This window comes from Coturnix japonica, chromosome 5 (genome assembly GCF_001577835.2).
Source record: "Coturnix japonica isolate 7356 chromosome 5, Coturnix japonica 2.1, whole genome shotgun sequence".
Taxonomy (NCBI): domain Eukaryota; kingdom Metazoa; phylum Chordata; class Aves; order Galliformes; family Phasianidae; genus Coturnix; species Coturnix japonica.
This window is the reverse complement of record NC_029520.1, coordinates 50169585-50189134: the sequence shown is the minus strand read 5'-3', so window position 1 is coordinate 50189134 and position 19550 is coordinate 50169585. Positions and strand designations below refer to the sequence as shown.

General features: G+C 38.7%; 1 protein-coding gene across 9 annotated transcripts in view; it reads left to right on the top strand.

Moving 5' to 3' along the window:
- The window catches only part of KIAA0586 (KIAA0586 ortholog), a 59867-nt gene that overhangs the window by 5499 nt on the left and 34818 nt on the right, over window positions 1–19550 (top strand). For 8 of the 9 annotated variants that reach the window (XM_015865718.2, XM_015865717.2, XM_032445130.1 and 5 more), the window contains exons 8-19: window positions 53–170; window positions 1046–1190; window positions 2225–2266; window positions 3236–3462; window positions 4394–4466; window positions 4799–5056; window positions 5493–5667; window positions 10634–10822; window positions 11695–11882; window positions 12806–12913; window positions 14071–14151; window positions 19114–19310. In XM_015865718.2, the coding sequence (XP_015721204.1) occupies window positions 53–170; window positions 1046–1190; window positions 2225–2266; window positions 3236–3462; window positions 4394–4466; window positions 4799–5056; window positions 5493–5667; window positions 10634–10822; window positions 11695–11882; window positions 12806–12913; window positions 14071–14151; window positions 19114–19310 (1801 nt within the window). The remainder of the gene's footprint in view (window positions 1–52; window positions 171–1045; window positions 1191–2224; window positions 2267–3235; window positions 3463–4393; window positions 4467–4798; window positions 5057–5492; window positions 5668–10633; window positions 10823–11694; window positions 11883–12805; window positions 12914–14070; window positions 14152–19113; window positions 19311–19550) is intronic. The other variant, XM_032445131.1, reaches the window with a different exon arrangement.

The following is a 19550-nucleotide window of genomic DNA, read 5'->3' as shown; positions in this document are numbered from 1 at the left end:
AAATCCATTGAATGAACTAAATGATACTTATGACTTTTTTTTCCTGCCTGAGGTGGTGGGAGACATCTTGAGCATATACTGAATCCTCAAGTAGATCCACGGGGACAAATGGAGTCTTCTGAGAAGGCATTAATCAATGATAAAATGAGCTGGCATTCCCAGATAGAAAGGTAAACAAATGCACATATCCAAAATTGAGGATGTGTTTTTTTGTTTCTTAACTTTAATGAAGTTGAGAAAGATGTATGAGATAGTGGTGGTGTGAAAGAGTCATTGACTTGGTTTTTGACTCCAATAAAGCTGTCTTGGAAGTAAAACATCAGAGCACAAGTATTTGTATGAAGCTTCTGTGTTTTGTCATAACACATACTGAAGGTAGATGAAAGCTGGCTGGTAAGGGCAATTTGTAACACCATTCTCAGAGGTCAGTGGGTATCACTTGCAGTGCTTCTTTGTCTTCTAAATGTAATTCCTCTTTTGCTGTGGCTTAAGGAGTAGCATAAGAAAGCCAGCTGTGAAGGCGCTGTATTAAAATGGAATCTCACTGACAAGAGAATTCCAGGTTATCTACTTATGGGAGCTATGTGAGAACACTTAATTAGGAGGGAGCAGCATCAGTTTCTAAGCTTTAGATTAAGCTAAGTTTCTAGGCAATGCAGTCTGAAACGTGTTTTCCCTCAGGCAATAATCTGATGACGTAGTTTCACTAATATGTGAGAAACAGCTACAGAAATAGTCTTATTTATGAAAATATGAATTGCTTTAAACCGAAAGGTTTTTAAAGTTAAAATGCTGCTCTGCTAGATCTGAATTTTAAATGCAGTTTCACTGTTGCAAATGCAAGGATGCGACTCAAAGTGCTGAGTGATAAACAGAGAAAATTCATTAAGCTGTCAATAACCTTAGGTGAAAAAGCAAATTCTATTCTGCATAAAGGCTTGATGTTCCTGCATTTTAAATCCATGCTCAGTGTGGAAGTCAGTGACTTCTTTTGGGCTACATAAATAGCTGTGAAACTTATAATAGAGGGTATTTCTCCCATCAGGCCTACTGCTTTGCAAACAGACTCATGCCCTGCTTATGAAAACTCCTCCCAAAATTGCAATTCTGTTGAGAAAACGGTGAAAAAAGCAGATGATTTACTCCAAGTTCTTGGCCAGTTGAGAAAAGAGATGCACGACGTGCTACAGGTAAAGTTTGTATTGTCAGAATAACTGGAGTTTCAGAAAGAGGGTTAAAAAGTGCTGAGAACTTACATGTCTTATCAGTAAAAACATTTCCCTTGCTTCTACCTTTGTAAGAACATTGATAGTTTACAATGATGTGAAATATGGAAGGTTTTTTTTTGGTGTGTGTGGAAGGAATTTGACTAGACTGTTGAGGCTCTTACTGCGCTTCTACCGTAGGTAAAACAATAGTAAATAAGGATGTTTTCTTCGTTTGTTAATCATTTGTTTTAAGGTATTCTGATACTGAGGGCTTGTTTTCTGCTGGCTCTGTCCCTGTGATATTAGAGCATAGAGCTCTAACAAAGCTGGTGAAACATTTCGTCTTGGGAAAGAATAATGTTCTACTTAAGTACATTCAACTTCAGGGTTGTCTTAAGATGTTTCCTTTCCTGTAAGTAACATTTCATAGATTTTTGTACCATATTAGTGGATTGCACATTTAAGTTTTCTTATTAGTAAGAGACCAGTTGCCACGTACTGCATTTACAGTACAAACATTTGCATACTACTCTTGTTAAAAGCAGATATTGAGTAATGTATCCTACCTAGCACAGGCAAAATGGAATGAGATGGAGAGAAGGAATAATGGGTACGGAGATGACATAAATGTCCTTGAGTGTCTTCCTTCCTAAAGAAAAAGAAAACTCAGTAAGAAGCCTAATGGTTAATTCAGCAGATTTAACTGCTGGAGTTAACTAGGTATTTCACTGAAGGCTTTTCATCATTGCTTGAGAACTTTGTAGAGTGAGGGAGTAAATGCTTGGGCTGAATGATGACCAGTTCACCTCAAAGATACAAAAGGTCTGAAGAGACTGAGGCAAGTGGAGATGGAACAGAAGGTGGTGCTCTAACCTAAAAGCAGTGCACAGTGAGGTTTAACAGTTCACAAAGAACTGTTTGTGTCTATTTGAATTCATCACATATCCTCTCCAGATTTTACCTTGACAGATTCGTCTTTAGATAAGTTTCAACAGCTTTTCTTCCCTATTTTTTAGGAAGCAAATTCGTGGAAATCAGACATGAATGATCTCATTAAGGTATACTTTGAAATGTATTTATTTATTACTTTTAAATAGTGACGTATGGAAATGTTTTGAATTCCTTTGCAATGAGGTAACACTATGGTAACTACTGCATATCTGTTTGCCTGGAAAATAATTTGTTTTTATGTACAGATTACATTATTCAAAGTAAAATGAAACTTGTTCATTGGCTTGTCTTATTCAGCCTTAAAGGAATAAGACAGAACAAATCCTTCTCATACGAGTGTGGTGTGGAATGTTGGTATAATTACCATTCCATGCTCTGGGTGATTGGCACGTCTATATCATTTTAAGGTTGAACATGAATCATAGAATCATAGCATTGTTCAGGTTGTAAAAGACCTTAAATACCATTGAGTCCAACCTCAACCTCAGCATCCTACCATAACTAACAACCCTCTGCTAAATCGTGTCCCTGAGCACCACATCAAAATGGTTTTTTAACACATCCAGGGATGGTGACTCAACCACCTCCCTGGGCAGCCTATTCCAGTGCTTAACATCCCTTTCTGTAAAGAAGTGTTTCCTGATATCCAACCTAAACTTACTGCGGTACAACTTGAGGCCATTTCCCCTCATCCTGTCACCAGTGAGAAGAGACCAACCCCACTCCCTCTGTAAGCACCTTCCAGATACTGGAAGAGAGCAATGATGTCTCCCCTCAGTCTCCTCTTCTGAAAAGTAAAAATCATCAAAAGGGAGAGAATTCTGGTGGTGCTGAGGTGTGGTGGTTTGTTGTAGTTCAAATTTAAGTATATCCCCTGGTGCTTCTTGGGGCGTATATTTAGTTATTTAAAGGGTTTTGGGTTTTGCTACATGTTTAAGTGTTCATCAGTACTGTTACATGTATACACAAGGGTTTACATGCAAATCTATACAAGTGCAATCTCTTCACACACTTAGAGTGTAGAAAACTACATTATAATCTCTGGTTAAAACCCAGTGCTTTTGTTTCAATTGTAGTCAAAACCAACTACCACTGCATCTGATCCTCCTGAACATAATCAACTCATCAAACCATCCGTCCTTCAAAGTGTTAAAGCACCAGAATCTATCCTGAGTGATGCAAAGAGGGTTTTGAGAGAAGTTCAAAGCAGGAAAAAAGTTCTTGAAGAAAACTTGGAAGCCGTTCTTCGTGCAAAGGGTGGAGATGCCATGTCTGCCTTCATAAACGCCTTGACTACAAACAGGTTAGGCCCTGTTCCTCAGTGCTTTGCATGACTATGTGCTCATCTTTTGTCTCTTAAACCTCACAGTTTTTATGAATCCTGTGCACTGAAGAGCTACTGCAGTTCCTCGATTCTTCTTAGAAATCATAACATCATTCTCTTGAACTTCAACTTTTTGGACCTTGTGATATAAACTGAGATTTTTTTCTTCGGACAAGTACCTGTTACTTGTCAAATCTATACAGCCTATTCTCCAGAAGATAAATCTGAACTCTGGGGCTGTCAACTGGATGAAGTGCTCTGCTGTCAGTAGCAGGGTGCATTGAACTTTTTGTAGACAAATGTGCATGGAAATACTCTACGGCAGTGTCACCATTCAGATCTGAAGAGACTTTATAATGTTAGAGAATTACATGTTGTACAGCAGATTTTTTTGCTTTTTGAATTTTTGCTTGGTTAACCAGTTGCATTAAATGCACCAATTTCAATCACAGTCATTATTTTCCTACTGAAATATTCTTGTGTTTTCTTGAGAATGGTAATTCTTTTCATGTAAAGGTTTTTTCAGGCATGATAGATGCTATAATTGTATTGTAGAGGAAGTGATAACCTTTGTCATCTGCTCATTATGTTTTGAGTTGGAATATTTGTAGACCCGTTTCTTTGGCTTTTGATGGAAAATATGAACGGCATGCAACTGCCACTTACTCAGAGGTGTTTGCAATCCTATTAGTGCATATCAGCAGGACGGTTTTTGCAGGTGGCTTTATGTAAGAACATATTTAGGTTTGGGGAACCCAATTCAAGTGTGCTCAGTGTCTTTTGGAGACCATAGATGTACATGATCTGTGTTAGGGGTTTCTGTTTCCATAGAGTTCCACAGAAAAGGTTTCTGCTTTCCCAGGAATGAATAAGTGCCATTTCAGACCTAAAACAGTTCCATCTTTTTCAGAGATGCATTGGAGAAGATTCGTATCAGAAAGGCTGTGGATGAGCGGATTAAGGCCATTAGTGCAGAAATTCAGGTATGGCTGGAGGAAAAAAAATGAGTTCGGTTTTCTTGCGTTGTGTCTTTTCCAGCTCACATTGTTTCTTTCATGTTGATAGTTAAGTGTGATTCACCCCCAACCTGGCAACGTGAGAAAACTGCTTTACTATTAGTAGCTTATGGTTTCCTATAGAAAAATATTTATACCTATTCTGAAGCTTTCATTGCTTAATGAAAATCACTTGGTCACACTCGCAGGCTAACATAAAATGCGCAGACCATTTCTTAGAACTTCAAAGTTATCCACAGACTCTTCTGATAGTAAAAGGAGATTTTATCTTCAAGGCTATGTTTGTGTTTTATCTTTAGGCAGAAATGGCAAGAAATGATTTGGAACAAGTGAAACATGATCAAAAGGTCCCATGGATCAAGAGAGCTCAGAATGTCAAGGCTATGAGGAACAGTAAAGAAATAAAGGCAAAAACTCAGAAAATCCAAGGATGCTCAACAAAGAAGCCTTTATCTGCAGCTAAGTCACAGAATCGCACCCAAGATAACATAAGCAAACCGGGCTTTAGAACTTATTTTTATTCTGAAAGTTTGCAGAGGAATAAAAAGGGGACAGATGTGAGTTCATAAGTATTTGGTTTCTTTGTGGTAGTGCTGTGCAATCTATGCTCTAGATTCTGGGATTTGTGGGGAAAAAATGTGTACGAGACTAATAATTTTATATGAAAATTATTGCTCTGGGCTGTGGACTTTTCTTGTGAGAGTTGTTTTTATTTTTGTGTGCTGTAGAAGCCTAAGTCTAAGCATGTATAGGAATGTAGAATTCATTGTCATGCTACGAGTTTGATTTCCCCTGCACCTAATGTTTCATCCACCTGATTGTAAGCATTTCTTATATATGTTCTATGTGCAGAAGTTTTCCTGTGTGCATGCAGCATATAATGCTTTTCGCAAAACTTTTTTTTTCCCCCCTAGACTTCTGTAATTCTTCTGTTGTGTTCAAATGTTCATATATGAAGAGCTTTAAACCTCATGTCTTTCCTTCTGGTGATAGGAGCCTGTGAGTGGATTTGCAGCAGTAAAAAATGAAGAGTATCTAAGCCAAGTTTATGGGAAACCAATTTACCAGGGCCATCGTAGCACTCTCAAAAAAGCACCTTATCTGAGATTCAACTCTCCATCTCCTAAATCTAAACTTCAAAGACCCAGAGTGATAGAGTGTGTTAGAGGTAAGTAATTCCTGGGTGTGAACAATGTGTTCTTCACCAGTTTTCTTAGTAGGAATCCCTTGTATTTCTTGTGTTCCTCTGCTCATCCCTTTAGGGCTGAAGCAACTGCAGGAATGTTGAAAGATTCTCCTTTCAAAACTAAAAAAAACACCAGCAGGTTTTTCCAATTTCTTTTTTATTTCTAAACCTAAGAAACATAATAGTATATACTACTTGGTGCTCAAGTTTTGAAGTTCAGATGTGGAATTGCTGGAAGTAATTGCATAAGCACCTATAAGTTGAGCGTGTTGGAAGGTTAACCCAGGTTCTGGTGTAGGTTACTTGTATCAGGCTCAGCCAGCTGTGTCATTTAGTAGATTGATTCATTTCAAATCTATTGAGATCTGAAAAATACTATTACTCTTAATAATCATAGAGTCACAGAATGGCCTGGGTTGAGAAGGCCCACAGTGCTCATCCAGTTCCAACCCCCTGCTGTGTGCAGGGTCACCAACCAGCAGCCCAGGCTGCCCAGAGCCACATCCAGCCTGGCCTTGAATGCCTGCAGGGATGGGGCATCCACAGCCTCCTTGGGCAACCTGTTCCAGTGCGTCACCACCCTCTGGGTGAAAAACTTCCTCCTAATATCCAACCTAAACCTCCCTGTCTTAATTTAAACCCATTCCCCCTTGTCCTGTCGCTATCCACCCTCATAAACAGTCATACTTCTCCTGCTTATACACCCTCTTCAAATATTGGAAGGCCACAATGAGGTCTCCCTGGAGCCTTCTCTTCTGCAATAACTAGAAAACCTTGTTATGAAGGATACATTTTAATCAAAGAAACTCCCTAAGTCATTGCACTGTTATTTTCATTATGATTGAAGTTTTCTGGGCACTGCTCTCTGTATGTGCACAGGAAAGAGTGTATTAAAGCTTCTGTTTTCCCTTATTGAAGTTGCTTTATAAATTTTGAAGAGGTAAAATAAAAACAACAAAAACTGAAAAATCTAAGCATAGAAAGCAACAGTGAAGTGGGAAAGGGGGAAGAAAAAGCCACAAGGGCTCTTTGTCTCACTGCAGCAGAGGGCAAGCAAGTTGACTGATTAAAGATAATGATCAAGGAAAAGAATGTGTTTGAATTTAAGAGGCAGTGAAAGTGATAGTAGCAGGAGCAATCAAGATAATGGGGTGAGCATCAGTGGGAAAAGAGTGCAGTATTTATTGGCTGCCTTCCCTCTTCACTTCTTGGGCTTGTGCTCATGCAGTAACCATGCAGTTGATGCAATCTAAACTGTCACATTGAAGAACTGTGTTCTTCTAACTGTCAAAATACTATATTCTGTATGAGATACAGGGCGTTACTGTGATGAAGGCAGCCACTTAATGAAACCATGGTTTTGGGCCATAAAAATAGATGGTATTAAACACTGTTTATGTCTTTGAAGATCAGCACTACTATGTTTTTGGGAATTATGACTTGCATCTGAGGTTGCAGATCCTCAGAACAGTACAAGATTTGGGTGTTAAGCACAGAGGTGTCTTTATGTCATTGTGGCACTTTTCTTATGACTGCCCTCAAGCCCACAAAGAATCAGTCTTGATGCTAGAATGCATTTCCAATTCTCAAAACCACCCTGAAAATGTGATGTCGTGGTAAAGAACAAAAACACTCCTGAAAACTTAACTTCAGATGTTGAAAACCTGACTAAAACTACTGTCTTATTGCTTGTAGTTTTGATATGACTAAATATGTATATATATAGTTTTTCAGTTTAGTTATTCTACTTCTTTTGAATAAAATGTGTGTTAGTTAGCAATTAGTGTAGCTATGATACAGTTGCCTCTAACATTTGAGAACAGATGCTTCTTTAAATATGTTTTAATTAGCAGTTCTGCTTTTGCTGAGCCCTAAATTAGTTTGTTGTCTAGATTTATAGAATTCTTCTCTTTTGGAGAAGGTTACAAGCTTTCCAGGGAAGCCAATTTTATTATTTCAGAAACAAGACCTTGTAAATCATAATATAGAATGGCCTGGGTTGCAAAGGCCCACAGTGCTCATCCAGCTCCAACCCCCTGCTGTGTGCAGGGTCACCAACCAGCAGCCCAGGCTGCCCAGAGCCACATCCAGCCTGGCCTTGAATGCCTGCAGGGATGGGGCATCCACAGCCTCCTTGGGCAACCTGTTCCAGTGCATCACCACCCTCTGGGGGAAAAACTTCCTCCTAAAAGAGGGGGAAGGGGTAAATGGGTGGGAAAAGTATGCGGTCCCTGTGTCCTTCCATTCACCTCCTCCATAGATTTAACTTTGCTTAGAATCAGTTCACTGGATATTTTGATGCTAACAGTTTGCACCCACTACCATATTTAATGTGTTGAAACGTAAAGGTACAAATTGCATGAAGCTGTGATAAGCTTCTCCTGTGATTTGTCTTGTTTTGTGTTGGGGTGAATAGTAAATGAAGAAGAGAACAGTGTACTGGATCCATGCTGATTATAGTCTAGAACTCTAGAGTGTGACAAATACAGTGTAAAAGCTATTTGCTTGAAAACAGCATGAACTCTGGATAGCCTTTACCCAAATGCATTCTCTTCCAAGTTACTAAGTCTGTAGTTTTCTGTTTTTGCCTGAAAGTTACATTTTCTTTATATCATGATAGCAATTAAAAGACACCCTTGTATTCTTGTCTAAGGGAGGAAGGGAAGGTGGATTTTCTTTTCTTAATGTATCACTTACTTAAGCATTCCTATGAAGGTTTAACCTGTTCTCTGATTTTTGTGAGTCTAGGCTGAGGTCAGCCTTTGTTTTGATACTGCCATGACGTGTCTTTCACTCTTCCATGACAGTTGCTCAAGTTGCTTAATTAGTGTGTGTTGTTACGTCTTGCCAATAAAATGGGAAAGTAATTATCCTGTATCCTGCATGACTCTGATGCCAAAAGTATCAGATGTTTTTGTGGGCTGCTGTTCTGAAAGATGCAGTTGTAGCAGGAAAGTGTAACCAATAGAATTAGAAACAGTTTCCTGCTCCTCTACAGTAGGAGTGTAAATAAAGTGAAATAAAGTTGAGTCTACGGTTTGAGGTAAGCGATTCTTAAAAGAAAATCAAATCCAGTGTGTGTTAGACATGGTTTGCTCTTTCCTGTCATGCAGCTTCTTTTCCAAATGTCACTGTAGTACTTTTGGCTGGATGTGGCTCTGGGCAGCCTGGGCTGCTGGTTAGTGACCCTGCACATAGCAGGGGGTTGGAACTGGATGAGGACTGGGGTCCTTTTCAACCCATAGGATTCTGAGATTCAGTTGCACCCCCAGATTCCCTTACTGGCTTTGATCTTCCAGCTGATTAAGGCTTTAATATCATTGCTAACAGTTGGCCTTGAGTTTGATTGGCTGAAAAATGGAGAATAATCCAATGACTTTTTTGGTAGTGCAGTCCACTGAGCTCGTTTTAAATTAACGATAGAATAAGGATGTTTATTTAAGACTGAAACAGCCGTCTGGAGAGTCTCCTTTCAGTCATTTTATAACTTTCTCAACCATTTTCTTTGCAAATAAACTGTAGTGACTAATGCTTGGTTTCTTCTGGGAAACTGGGGGAAAAAAATCCAACTATTCACACTTTTATGAGCAGGAGGGCATTTCTCTAAAAGAAAAAGTTGTTTTCTTGCATAATTTGAACTAATAAATATATGTAAAACGCCAGGTTTTTAAAACAAAGTATAATTAAATGTCCAGTTTCTACCCAGGGAAAATAAACTTTTCAGGGAGAAACGAAAAGTTGAAAGCAATTAAAGCGAGGTGCTGTGTGTACACAGTACTTAATCATTCTTGCTGTGAGAACCTTGTTTTTACAAGTTGGCAGCATTACAGACATGTTGCCAATTTCTGCTTTTACTCAAAAGTTCAAGGCCAGGGGAGGCTGTTAGGTTGTGTAGTGTGACCTCTTCTAAATCACAAGCCACTGAACTGTATCTATTTATGTTACCGAGTCCTGTAATTTGTCTTTGAGTAAAGAACAATATTTCTGGCTAATCTGGTGCTTTGAAGAAAGGCATTTGCTCATCATTTAAAGACATGAGAAATTCTGCCCTTAGTTCCCTCTTCCTGTTGTTAGGTATCTTGTGGTTCAAGAGTAGACAGTGCGCTTTAGATTTTGTATCTGATATATAATGAGCATTTGGCTCCAGTTTACAGCTACTTCAGTTTCCAAGTGATTCCCCTAATAAAATTAATCTTTTAATATTAAACTTATTTCAGTATTTATGGAGGTGCAGAATTAGAGCTGATTGTTACATTATTGTATATGGAAGTCTTGTCTTGCTCTGCCTTACTGCTCTGTTATTGAGACATCTGGGGATTATGCTTAACCACTTGACCACAGCGTTGCATTGAGATTTCTCACTGCTTTGCTTATCCAACATGACAATAAATCCTTTCTCAGAGATGCTTCTTTCTGATCTTTGTTTTCTAATGGAAGAGTTATGACCTGCTATTTTTGTTTTTAGTCTTGCAACCCATCATTTGTTAGTACTAAAATGCCACTTTGTAAATGGGTTGGCTTACTTTTGTGTCTGCATTGGTAAAAGTCACATTATAAAACTTAGGGATAATAAAGATTGGTAATCACTGACTCCCATTATTCAACTAATTAGGAAGCTTTTAAATATAAATAGAGCTAGAAAGAGTGTTTGATGCCATGTGCTAATGGGCCTTTTATACGTGAAGCATGATGACTGTAAACAACAGAGGTCTAAGATTAAATTTTATGCACATATTCATGTAATGTAGATTTAGATGTTCTAAAGTTTATAATTTCTCCCTTGCTGTCAATACTGAGACATCTAACTTGGCACTCTTACAACTCTGCCCTTCCATCCTACAGCAAAAAATGTAACTGTTTTGCTTCCAAGGCTTGATTCAGTAGCGTGTGATGTTACTGAGTTTGTTTGTGCATTGAAGGTGTGCAACTTAAACTGCTCTCATTTCAGGTACCAAGGTAAAGTCAGCAGGAACACAGACTTCTTGTCATGCACAGAAAGCAGTAATCAGCTCAAAGAAACAGCATCCTTTGTATGCACTTGCTCAAGAAAACCAGTATTTCTTTAGTCCAAACAGAGATGTGTCTGCTGACTGCGGTCCCCTTGAAGGTCACCTAATTCCTATGGCTATTCCACTAGGTAGGAATGAATAACATCTAGAGGGGATGTAGGTTGGTACATGCTGCTCTGTGGAAATGCAGCTTCAATCTTGTCATGTTGGTGATTTGCTACAGTCTGTGAGATTTTCAGTTGCCCTTCTTGTGAGAGAAATTTGTTGGAAAACAGGTTTAAAATGTTCCGGTTCTCCTCATCTTTCATGCTGGATATCTGGCTGAGAAATTATCTGTATATGCCTTCTTTAGTGTGCTTTCCATTTCTATTCCATTCCATTTGGTTTTGTTTGGTATCTGTGTAAGTAGAAACTGATTGACCAGTTCTTTTGGCCTTGGATTCAGCATTTACAGTGACTTCAGTCCAGCAATTTCAGCAGGATTGTGCTGAACACATGATTCATTTTCATGGTTTCTGTGTTCCTGGACTTTCAAAACCTCTATATAGACCTTATTTTGGGAAGAGATAGCACTTAAAGATGATAATTAAGTAACAAAATAAGAGGGTCTCTATCCAAATTTAAGGGATGCTATACGATGTGTAATAGTATTTTGAATATGGTTAAAAGGATGTCAAGGGAAAGGAGCACGGCGTGTAGATTTTGAGTGGCAAAGACAATGTAGTTATGCTCGTTTTCAGCAGTAGGTGTCACCCTAGTCAAGGAAACCGAATCATTTGCTAGAAATGTACATTTACCACAGCCACATTTTTATTAGGAAAGGTTACTTGGTGAGGCTCAGTGCTTTAGTCAGTGGTATTAGAGTAGAATAAAGTCTTGGTCTGTAATTGTAATCGCTCTGTTTCATGTAAAACACTGACACCCAGAATTCAATCTGTTAATTTACTGCCTTGTTTTGAAGGTTGATATTTACCTGTGATTGTTTTAAAACTTTCTTTAGGTCAGACCCAAATTAATGACACCTCAGTGCAGCCTGCAGGAGTAGTTATGTGTAATCCGCACCCTGTTACAGTCACAACCTCTATTCCCCAAGTGCCACCAAAGCCTCCAGTTGAAGTAAAAAAGCCAAACGTAGCTGTAATAGAGATGAGATCAGAGAAAAAGGATCCCCCTCAGCTGTCTGTGCAGGTATGTGTCAAGGGTGATGACTTGTTTGTGTCAATGAATTAATGCCAACTAATGGTCTCATCCATTAGTAACTTACTTTGACATCAGTAGCTGTTTTTCTGCAAACATTATGAACATTCAGAATGGAGGGACCAAGAAAGCATCACAACTTAAATTATTTAAGCCAAACAGAACAATTATTCTTTCTATAGGTCAGCTATGTAAGTTGTTTGTAAGATAGTCCCATGTCACAGTGTTTCACTTGTTTTTTTTCCTCTTTGTGAGACTTTGAAGCCAGAAGAAACTTGGGATAAAACAAGTATTAATGTAGGTGTCAGCCTTGAGATGAATTGTTAGGTCTTTTAGATTTCTCTCTCAAGCATGATATTCAACCCAAGAATTTCACTCCTTATTAATCAACCACTGAAGTCCTTGTCTAGCCTTCTCTTATTTTCATACGAGTCTGTTGTCAAGGAAGTTAATGTTTCTGACTTATTCAGTGTCTTGGATTCAAATTGTTGAGAATATACACACTCCTACATACACCTTTCAAATATAAATGATTCATGGATCTTGAAGTTAAATACAGGTTGAGTTTGTACTTTGTTCCCTTCCATATCGCTACCCACATGCTTTTTACCTTACCAGATATATGACAACATGAAGCCAATAATCAGCTCTGCACAGTGGCTTGTAGGCCAGCTGAAATGGATTGCATGTCTATGTAATGTGTGTTACATAAATTGTTATGGGTCTGTTCACCTTTCATTGCATATGAGACAAAGTCCAGGGAATTAGAGAACAGGGGAAATCAAGTAACATGAGAAGAAAAAGGATAATATTTCATGACTGAGTAGGAATAGGAAGATAGAATATAAACAGTTCAACAACAGTAGCTGAGCTAACACACAGATTTTTCAGACTGGTTATTTCTTCTTTCCTAGGTGTTACCAAATGTTGATATTGACAGTATTTCAAGTGGCAGTGTGAGTGAAAACCATGGCCCTCCAGAACCCAAACCTGCACTTAGTCCTGCTGATGCTGTAATACAGGTACTGATTGGTCTAAACATGTGTGAATTTAATTCTCTTTTAAAAAAGAGAAATCAGTCCGTTTTGTTAAATTACTGCCACATTATCTCATTATTTTGTTTTATTAGAGAAATTAGGCAGTTCCAGGAGAAATGGCATAGTTACTTTGACAAATTTACTACAAGGGATTCATTTAAGAGTATGAAAAATGACATCAAGACATTGTACTTACTAGATTATTTAATCACCACAGTGAAAAATGATGCTGTGTTAAGAGCTGTAATCCCTTATATTGGACCATTAAATGCCTGCCCTGCACTGGCTTCAGTGGAGGGTGTTCTTCCTTCCCCTTTCTGTTCCTTGGCCATATTATAGACATGAGTGATATGCACATTCATTGGTAGCCTGTTGTGTGATAACACAAAATAGCTAGGCCATGGAGTTGTTCCCCTCCCTTCTCTTTCCATATACCCTTTTAGAAGTGTTTTTTTAGTATAATCTAAGCAGATTTTCTACAAATAAAAGTTTACTGCTGCATATTATAAGATAACGTTGTAAAGTAGCGCACATGTTTACAGGGTAACATGCTGCTTTTCCAGTGGTTTTCTGTAATGTGTGTTATGCAGTTTGGACAGCATGAATTGAATAGGGCACAGAGATGCAGTGATTATTTTTGTTTGGTTATTGTACCTTCTGTATCTGCTGTGTTTCAGCTGCTGTTCTGGCTTAGGTCTGGCCAAGAGTATCAGTGGATAAGACAGAAACCAGTGACTAAAATAGCAACCATTATTTGTAACTAATGTCTCTAATACCTGTGTAGAAATTGCCCATTAGTAGATTGCTTAAGGTACTTTCAGACTCTCATGTCCTGTTTTTTTTATATATATATATCTATTTCTTTAATAGGAGTTACAGGTATTGCCCTAGAACTGTTGCTTCATTAAGGGCAAGTTTTAATTGTTGGCATACAATGAAGGGTTTTAATAAGCTCTTTCTGTACTAAGCAGAGAAATTTCCCCTCACTTTTTAGGGTAGGTAAATCACTTGTCTTGGATTTGGGCTGTTGATGAGAGTGATGATGTGACTGCATCCTTGGCATGAAGTTTTTCTGCTAATGCATATTCTTCTTTACCTCCAACGTGAGCTATCTAATAATTACCATCTGCCTTTACAAATAGGCTCCAGAAGATATACAAAGTGAGGAAGAAGACATGAAGTTTCCAGGAACTAATTTCATTGATGTTACTGATGTCGTACAGGTAATTATATTGCAGAAATGTCATTTCTTTAATGTTTTTTATATTTTATTTCTATTATTCTGTCACAGTGGAAAATGAAATATAGAAAATTTGTTTATTTTATGAGCAACTTTAAAAAGAACATGCAGTGAGTAATACTGAACTGTTCACGGTATTAAAGCAGTATTCCAAATCAGAGTGTATTAGTAAAGAACCTTTGGAAAATTACCATAAAAAATTAAGATTAGGTTTTATTTGGATACATTAGAATCTAGAAGAAATAAAAGTGGTTCTCGTAGCACTTAGACTTCACAGTTTTAAGCTCTAAATGTGATGCATATACGAGACTCTTGTTTATGACGTCCTAAAATGCTTTGGTTATTTCAGTCAGAAATTATTTAACTTAAATAAGACAATGTTCTACTTACCCAGTGGATCCCACTAAGGTGACAAGATGTGCTGGATGTTGTCTTGTTAGTGTAGCTATGCCTGTTTAACAGCGCAGATGTTTCTTCAGTATAATGGCATGGGTTTATCGGAGATGCTCTTTTACACTGTAGTCTCTTTAGGTAGCAGTTACTTTGATTTTGCTTGTTAGAGTAGGGGCTGCCAAATACCCCCAATCCAACTTTGGTGAACCAGGCTGTATTTCACCTCTCCAGATGAAGAGCACAAACAGAAACTCAATGGTAGCTGGGAAAGGAGGCTGCTTCTGAAGGAAGCAAGGTGCTTCTACCTGGATGCTGTGTAGTATCTTGCCTTTGTGGCAATGGCAGCTTCTACCTCCTGCTGCATTTAAGTATCAGTAAGTGTTAGAAGCTGTTATTTGCTAATATTCTCCTGAAATGTTTTTTCCTCAGGAATCTCCCCCAACTGTTTTGTGTGGGGTTCTTTTATGGTTGTTGTTAGACTTTAATTATTTATTCATCTTTAAGGGTGTGATTTACCTAATAAAAGTGGGGAAATAGTTTATTTATTCCATGGTTCCCAAACTATTTTATGTAGGGGGAATTCCTCCCTGGAGGGGTGGAATTAAATCTGTTTGGAAAAACTTTATTCTATTTGCACAAAAAAAGTTCCTCTTATTTAAAATAAAATAAGAAAACTATTGAAGAAAGCAGTTTATGAACTAACAAAAGAAGTCCCACAATGTAACATTTTTTACATGAGTAACAGTTATTTGTTTGTTCTCATTTTAATTCTGGATTGCTTTTATCATTGATTTTTGGCAATGAAATATATTATAGCCACAGTACCAATATAAATGTTCCAAGTGAAACAACGTGTTTTGGCCTATGAACATACAGACAACACTCTTAAAAATATGCAAGACAAACAAAATGTAGAAGCATCAAATGAACCTCTGGAGTGGCAGCAATACTGAATGCATCAAAAGATGCTTTTGTCACAGTAACTTCGCTTCAAATGTATGAAAGAATGTATATAAAATGCTATGCAGGAAAATAACTTCATGTTGCCTGCCCCCCACACCCTCCTTTTTTATGGAAACTTAATTCTATTAAGCCAAAGAGGGTAAATATTTTTGTGAAATAGCTGCTTTTGCCGCCCCCCCCCCCCCCCCAAATCCCCTAATGGATGTTGCACAAAAGCTTCAGGATCTTGGCTCTGAGGTTTCCCTTTCTCAAGATTTGCTTTACTTTTCCAGCCAGAAGGTGCACATTCAGGAGCTGAAATGCTGCTTATTAGGGGTTGGCAAGCTTGGTAGTCTGAGTGAAGCAAAGCTGCCACAGCTGCCTGTTCCCAGGTCCAGTCAGTAGGGAGGCTTCGCGTGTATTGCCTATAGGTGCAGGCTCAAACAGAGGGTGTGTATGTAGCTGCATGTATCAGGATTGAACCCCAGTGGGCTGGTCTTGTTCCACTCTCTGACAGCTTAGAATGGAGATCTGGAATGTATGTGTATATGTGTGTATGTCCAGACAGGTTCTGTATGCATACATATGTATATGTAAGGATCCCTTTGTTATCTGTCCTTAGACGTTTATGTCCCATGCCTGGTCCTAGAACCCAGCTCTGGGAGCTGGGCTTGCAATCCCAAAGTATTTGTCCTACTCTGTGGCTGCTTTTGGCTTGATGCTTCATGTACTGATATGCTTATGTGCACTTGCTCCAGCTGCTGGCACCAAGAACACTCAGGCCCTGCTGGGCTGCTGCTTCTTCAGCCTCCTTACAAACACATGTGATGGAAAGCCCTTTTCTCAGTAAAATAATCAGAAATGGAATTTGGTGTATTAGGCGAGGACAGAGCATTGATCAAGCAGGGGGCAAGGCCAGACAGCAATACTGAGTAGCTGCTTATTTACATGCAGCCAGTCCTTCCCTTTTATCCCCTTGTCCTTCTATTTTCTACTTACACCTCCTTAAATGACCTTGATCATTCTCTTTCCAAATCATTGGTTTCTCCTAGTAAACATAAGGTTTTGTACCACCCTAAAATACTCCGCTCCCTGCATCCCTTAATAAACAATTTTCTCTTCCATTCTGAATTCTGCCCTGAAATGTGTAATATGCAGAAAGGAGAGTAAACACATTTGCCCCAGCTCTGTTTTTCAGCAGGTGCTTTCAGAGACAGTGTGACTGTGCTTCTTTTACATGTAGAATTCTTCAGGCTGGACTTCACAGGTGGCACTTGCGGCACAGTCTGACCTTGTAGAAGAGAAACGCATTACCTGACCATTTAAAGAAATGTGAGTGTATTTGGGAAGTAAAGATGAGCTCGACACTTTGTCAGAAAGGGCTACAATTAATATTCCAACCCTACCTGAAGGATTTTCTAATTGATGCCATATTTTGATTGGGTGTTGTCATAAATATTTATAACGGTTTCCAGGAAGCTGATGTGCAGACAGGAGTGCAGATTATTCAGGATCAGTCCACGTAGTGATACATCTGCAAGTTCAATCTGTGCGATTAGACACTGAATAGTCTCTTTTTCTTATTAAATTTCAGGAGAGAAAAGATATCGCTCCAAAATGAATGTAACTGTCTTTGGGATTTGTGCACGTAATGTAGAGATGCAGGAGAACTGTGAAAGCTTGTCAGAAGTTACTAATTGTATGCAGGATTTATTTGTCTGTACTTGGTTTATTTAATCCAGATGTTTGCATCTTGCATACTTCCAGTAAAAGATTATATTAAATAGGCAACATCAAAGAAAACGTATGGAGTAATGCAGTCAGAAGAAAATGCAGAATGACATGCTGGGTAAAGACATCTTTATGTTTGCTGTCAGAATGAATTATGGTTATGAATGCCTCGATCCTAACAGAACTCACTTCTTATCAGCATGGAAGTCATTCGGTGCCATTCTGAGTTTAACTTTACTATCTTATTTCTGAATGAATGCAGAAAAATGCGGGATCTTTCTTTGTGATTCCCTAAATACGTGTATTCTTTTTTGCCTGCTTTGTAGGGTACAGCTTTTCTTTGGAAAACCACACTTCCATTTAAAGCTGCAGAAGCTCTCCAGCCACTTTCTGTTGTAATATTCATAGTGGATCTATCCTGAGATTTCAGTTTCACAGTGTATTAAGTAGAATAAATGCTGGGATAAGGAAGGAGAAAGGAAAAGTTACTATCTTTTTTTTCTTTTTCTCACCTTTCATATAATCATAGAATCACCAAGGTTGGAAAAGACCTAAAAGATCATCCAGTCCAACTGTTCACCTATTACCAATAGCTCCCACTAAACCATGTCCCTCAACACAGCATCCAAATGTTCCTTGAACACCCCCAGGGTCGGTGACTCCACCACCTCCCTGGGCAGTCCATTCCAATGCCTGACCACCCTTTCTGAGAAGTAATATTTCCTAATGTCCATCCTGAATCTCCCCTGCTGCGGCTTGAAACCATTCCCTCTAGTCCTTTCATTCACAGAAATACAGATTTGTTGGGTTTTTGGGGGGTAGAGGGGAAGGAGTTTAAAATTAAGTGAATAAAAAGGCAAAATAAACTTTTTTCTCCTTTGGCTAAGTTGAAGGTCTTTCTTGCTCAATGTAAATCTACATTTAGTTACCTTCTTATGCAATTTCATATGATTCTTGCCAGTAATTTAGGGCTTGGCTCTTCATCTTTTATCAGTATGCCCAATTTTCATAGAGTCATGCTACTTTTAAGATACTTTTGATTTTGAATGAAGGATGCACGTTCTCATCTGTCAGGAGACATTTGGTACAATATGATGGGTTGGTGCTTTTTGGGACTTATTGAGTCACAGAATCATTAAGGTTAGAAAAGACCTCTAAGGTCATCAGTCCTACCTTCAACCCATCACCAAAATGGCCACTAAACCACGTCCGTCAGTGCCACATCTCCATGGTTCTCAAACACCTCCATAGATGTGACCCCACCGCTCCCTGGGCTGCTGTGCCACTGCATCACCACTCCTTCTGAGAAAAAGTGTTTGCTAAAATCCATCCTGAACCTCCCCTGGTGCAACTTAATGCTGTGATCTCTCCTTCTGAACACTGAGGAGAAAGGAGCATGACAAGCTTCAGAAACAAATACTTTAAACACACGGAGTAACTTGAAGTACTTCCAGAAATAGTGCATTGTGGTGAAATTCAGAGTGTCTCTCGCCATATCTTTTGTAAACTCATTGTCCAGAAATGGCTTCCAACTTTTCAGTAGCCATAGAATCATAGAATGGATTGAGTTGGATTGAGTTTTTAGGTTATTTCTTGAGTGTACATTCGATGAAACCAGAGTTATGTTACAAGTAAATGTCTCATGTAGTAGTATTACCATTGGCTCCCTGCCCTGTGTAAGTAACACGAGTCATGTTTTACCCAGCTGTTCTGCTACCCTTATACCTCTGCAAATGTATGGTTTGCTACGTTTAGAGTTGTGTCAATTGTGTGCAGTGACATGGTGTAACCATTTCTTGAAGTATAACATCTAACAGTTACCTCAGTTACGTTGGTTTCCAAAGATGCATTATAACTTAATTTACTAATTATTTATTAGGATCAGGAAGAGGAGAGGGATGAAATTCCAGAGTTTACGGAGCCTCTTCTAGAGATTAATGGACATTTTAAAGTCACCGTACCAACATACAACGGTCCTTCATTTCCTCCTGTGGCTTCTGCTCCTCAGCTGTCTTCTGATGTTTTGGATGAATGGATTGAAAGGAGAGAAACTATAGAAAACAGATTGATAAACTGGTGAGTTAAGATGTAACAAAGTACCAGGAGGATTATATGGAAGAAGGAATGAATCTGAAGAATCTTCCCTCCCCTCTCTTCTTTGAGCTTCCTTATGTTCTGTATCAAGAATGCTCCTTTCTATGCTTGTATGTGTCTTGGTGCTTACTGACAGCTACACACAGTCTCCTTCTCTGTTGATGTTCAAGACCTGCCTGGACACCTACTTGTGTGACCTGGCGTAGGGAACCTGCTTTGTCA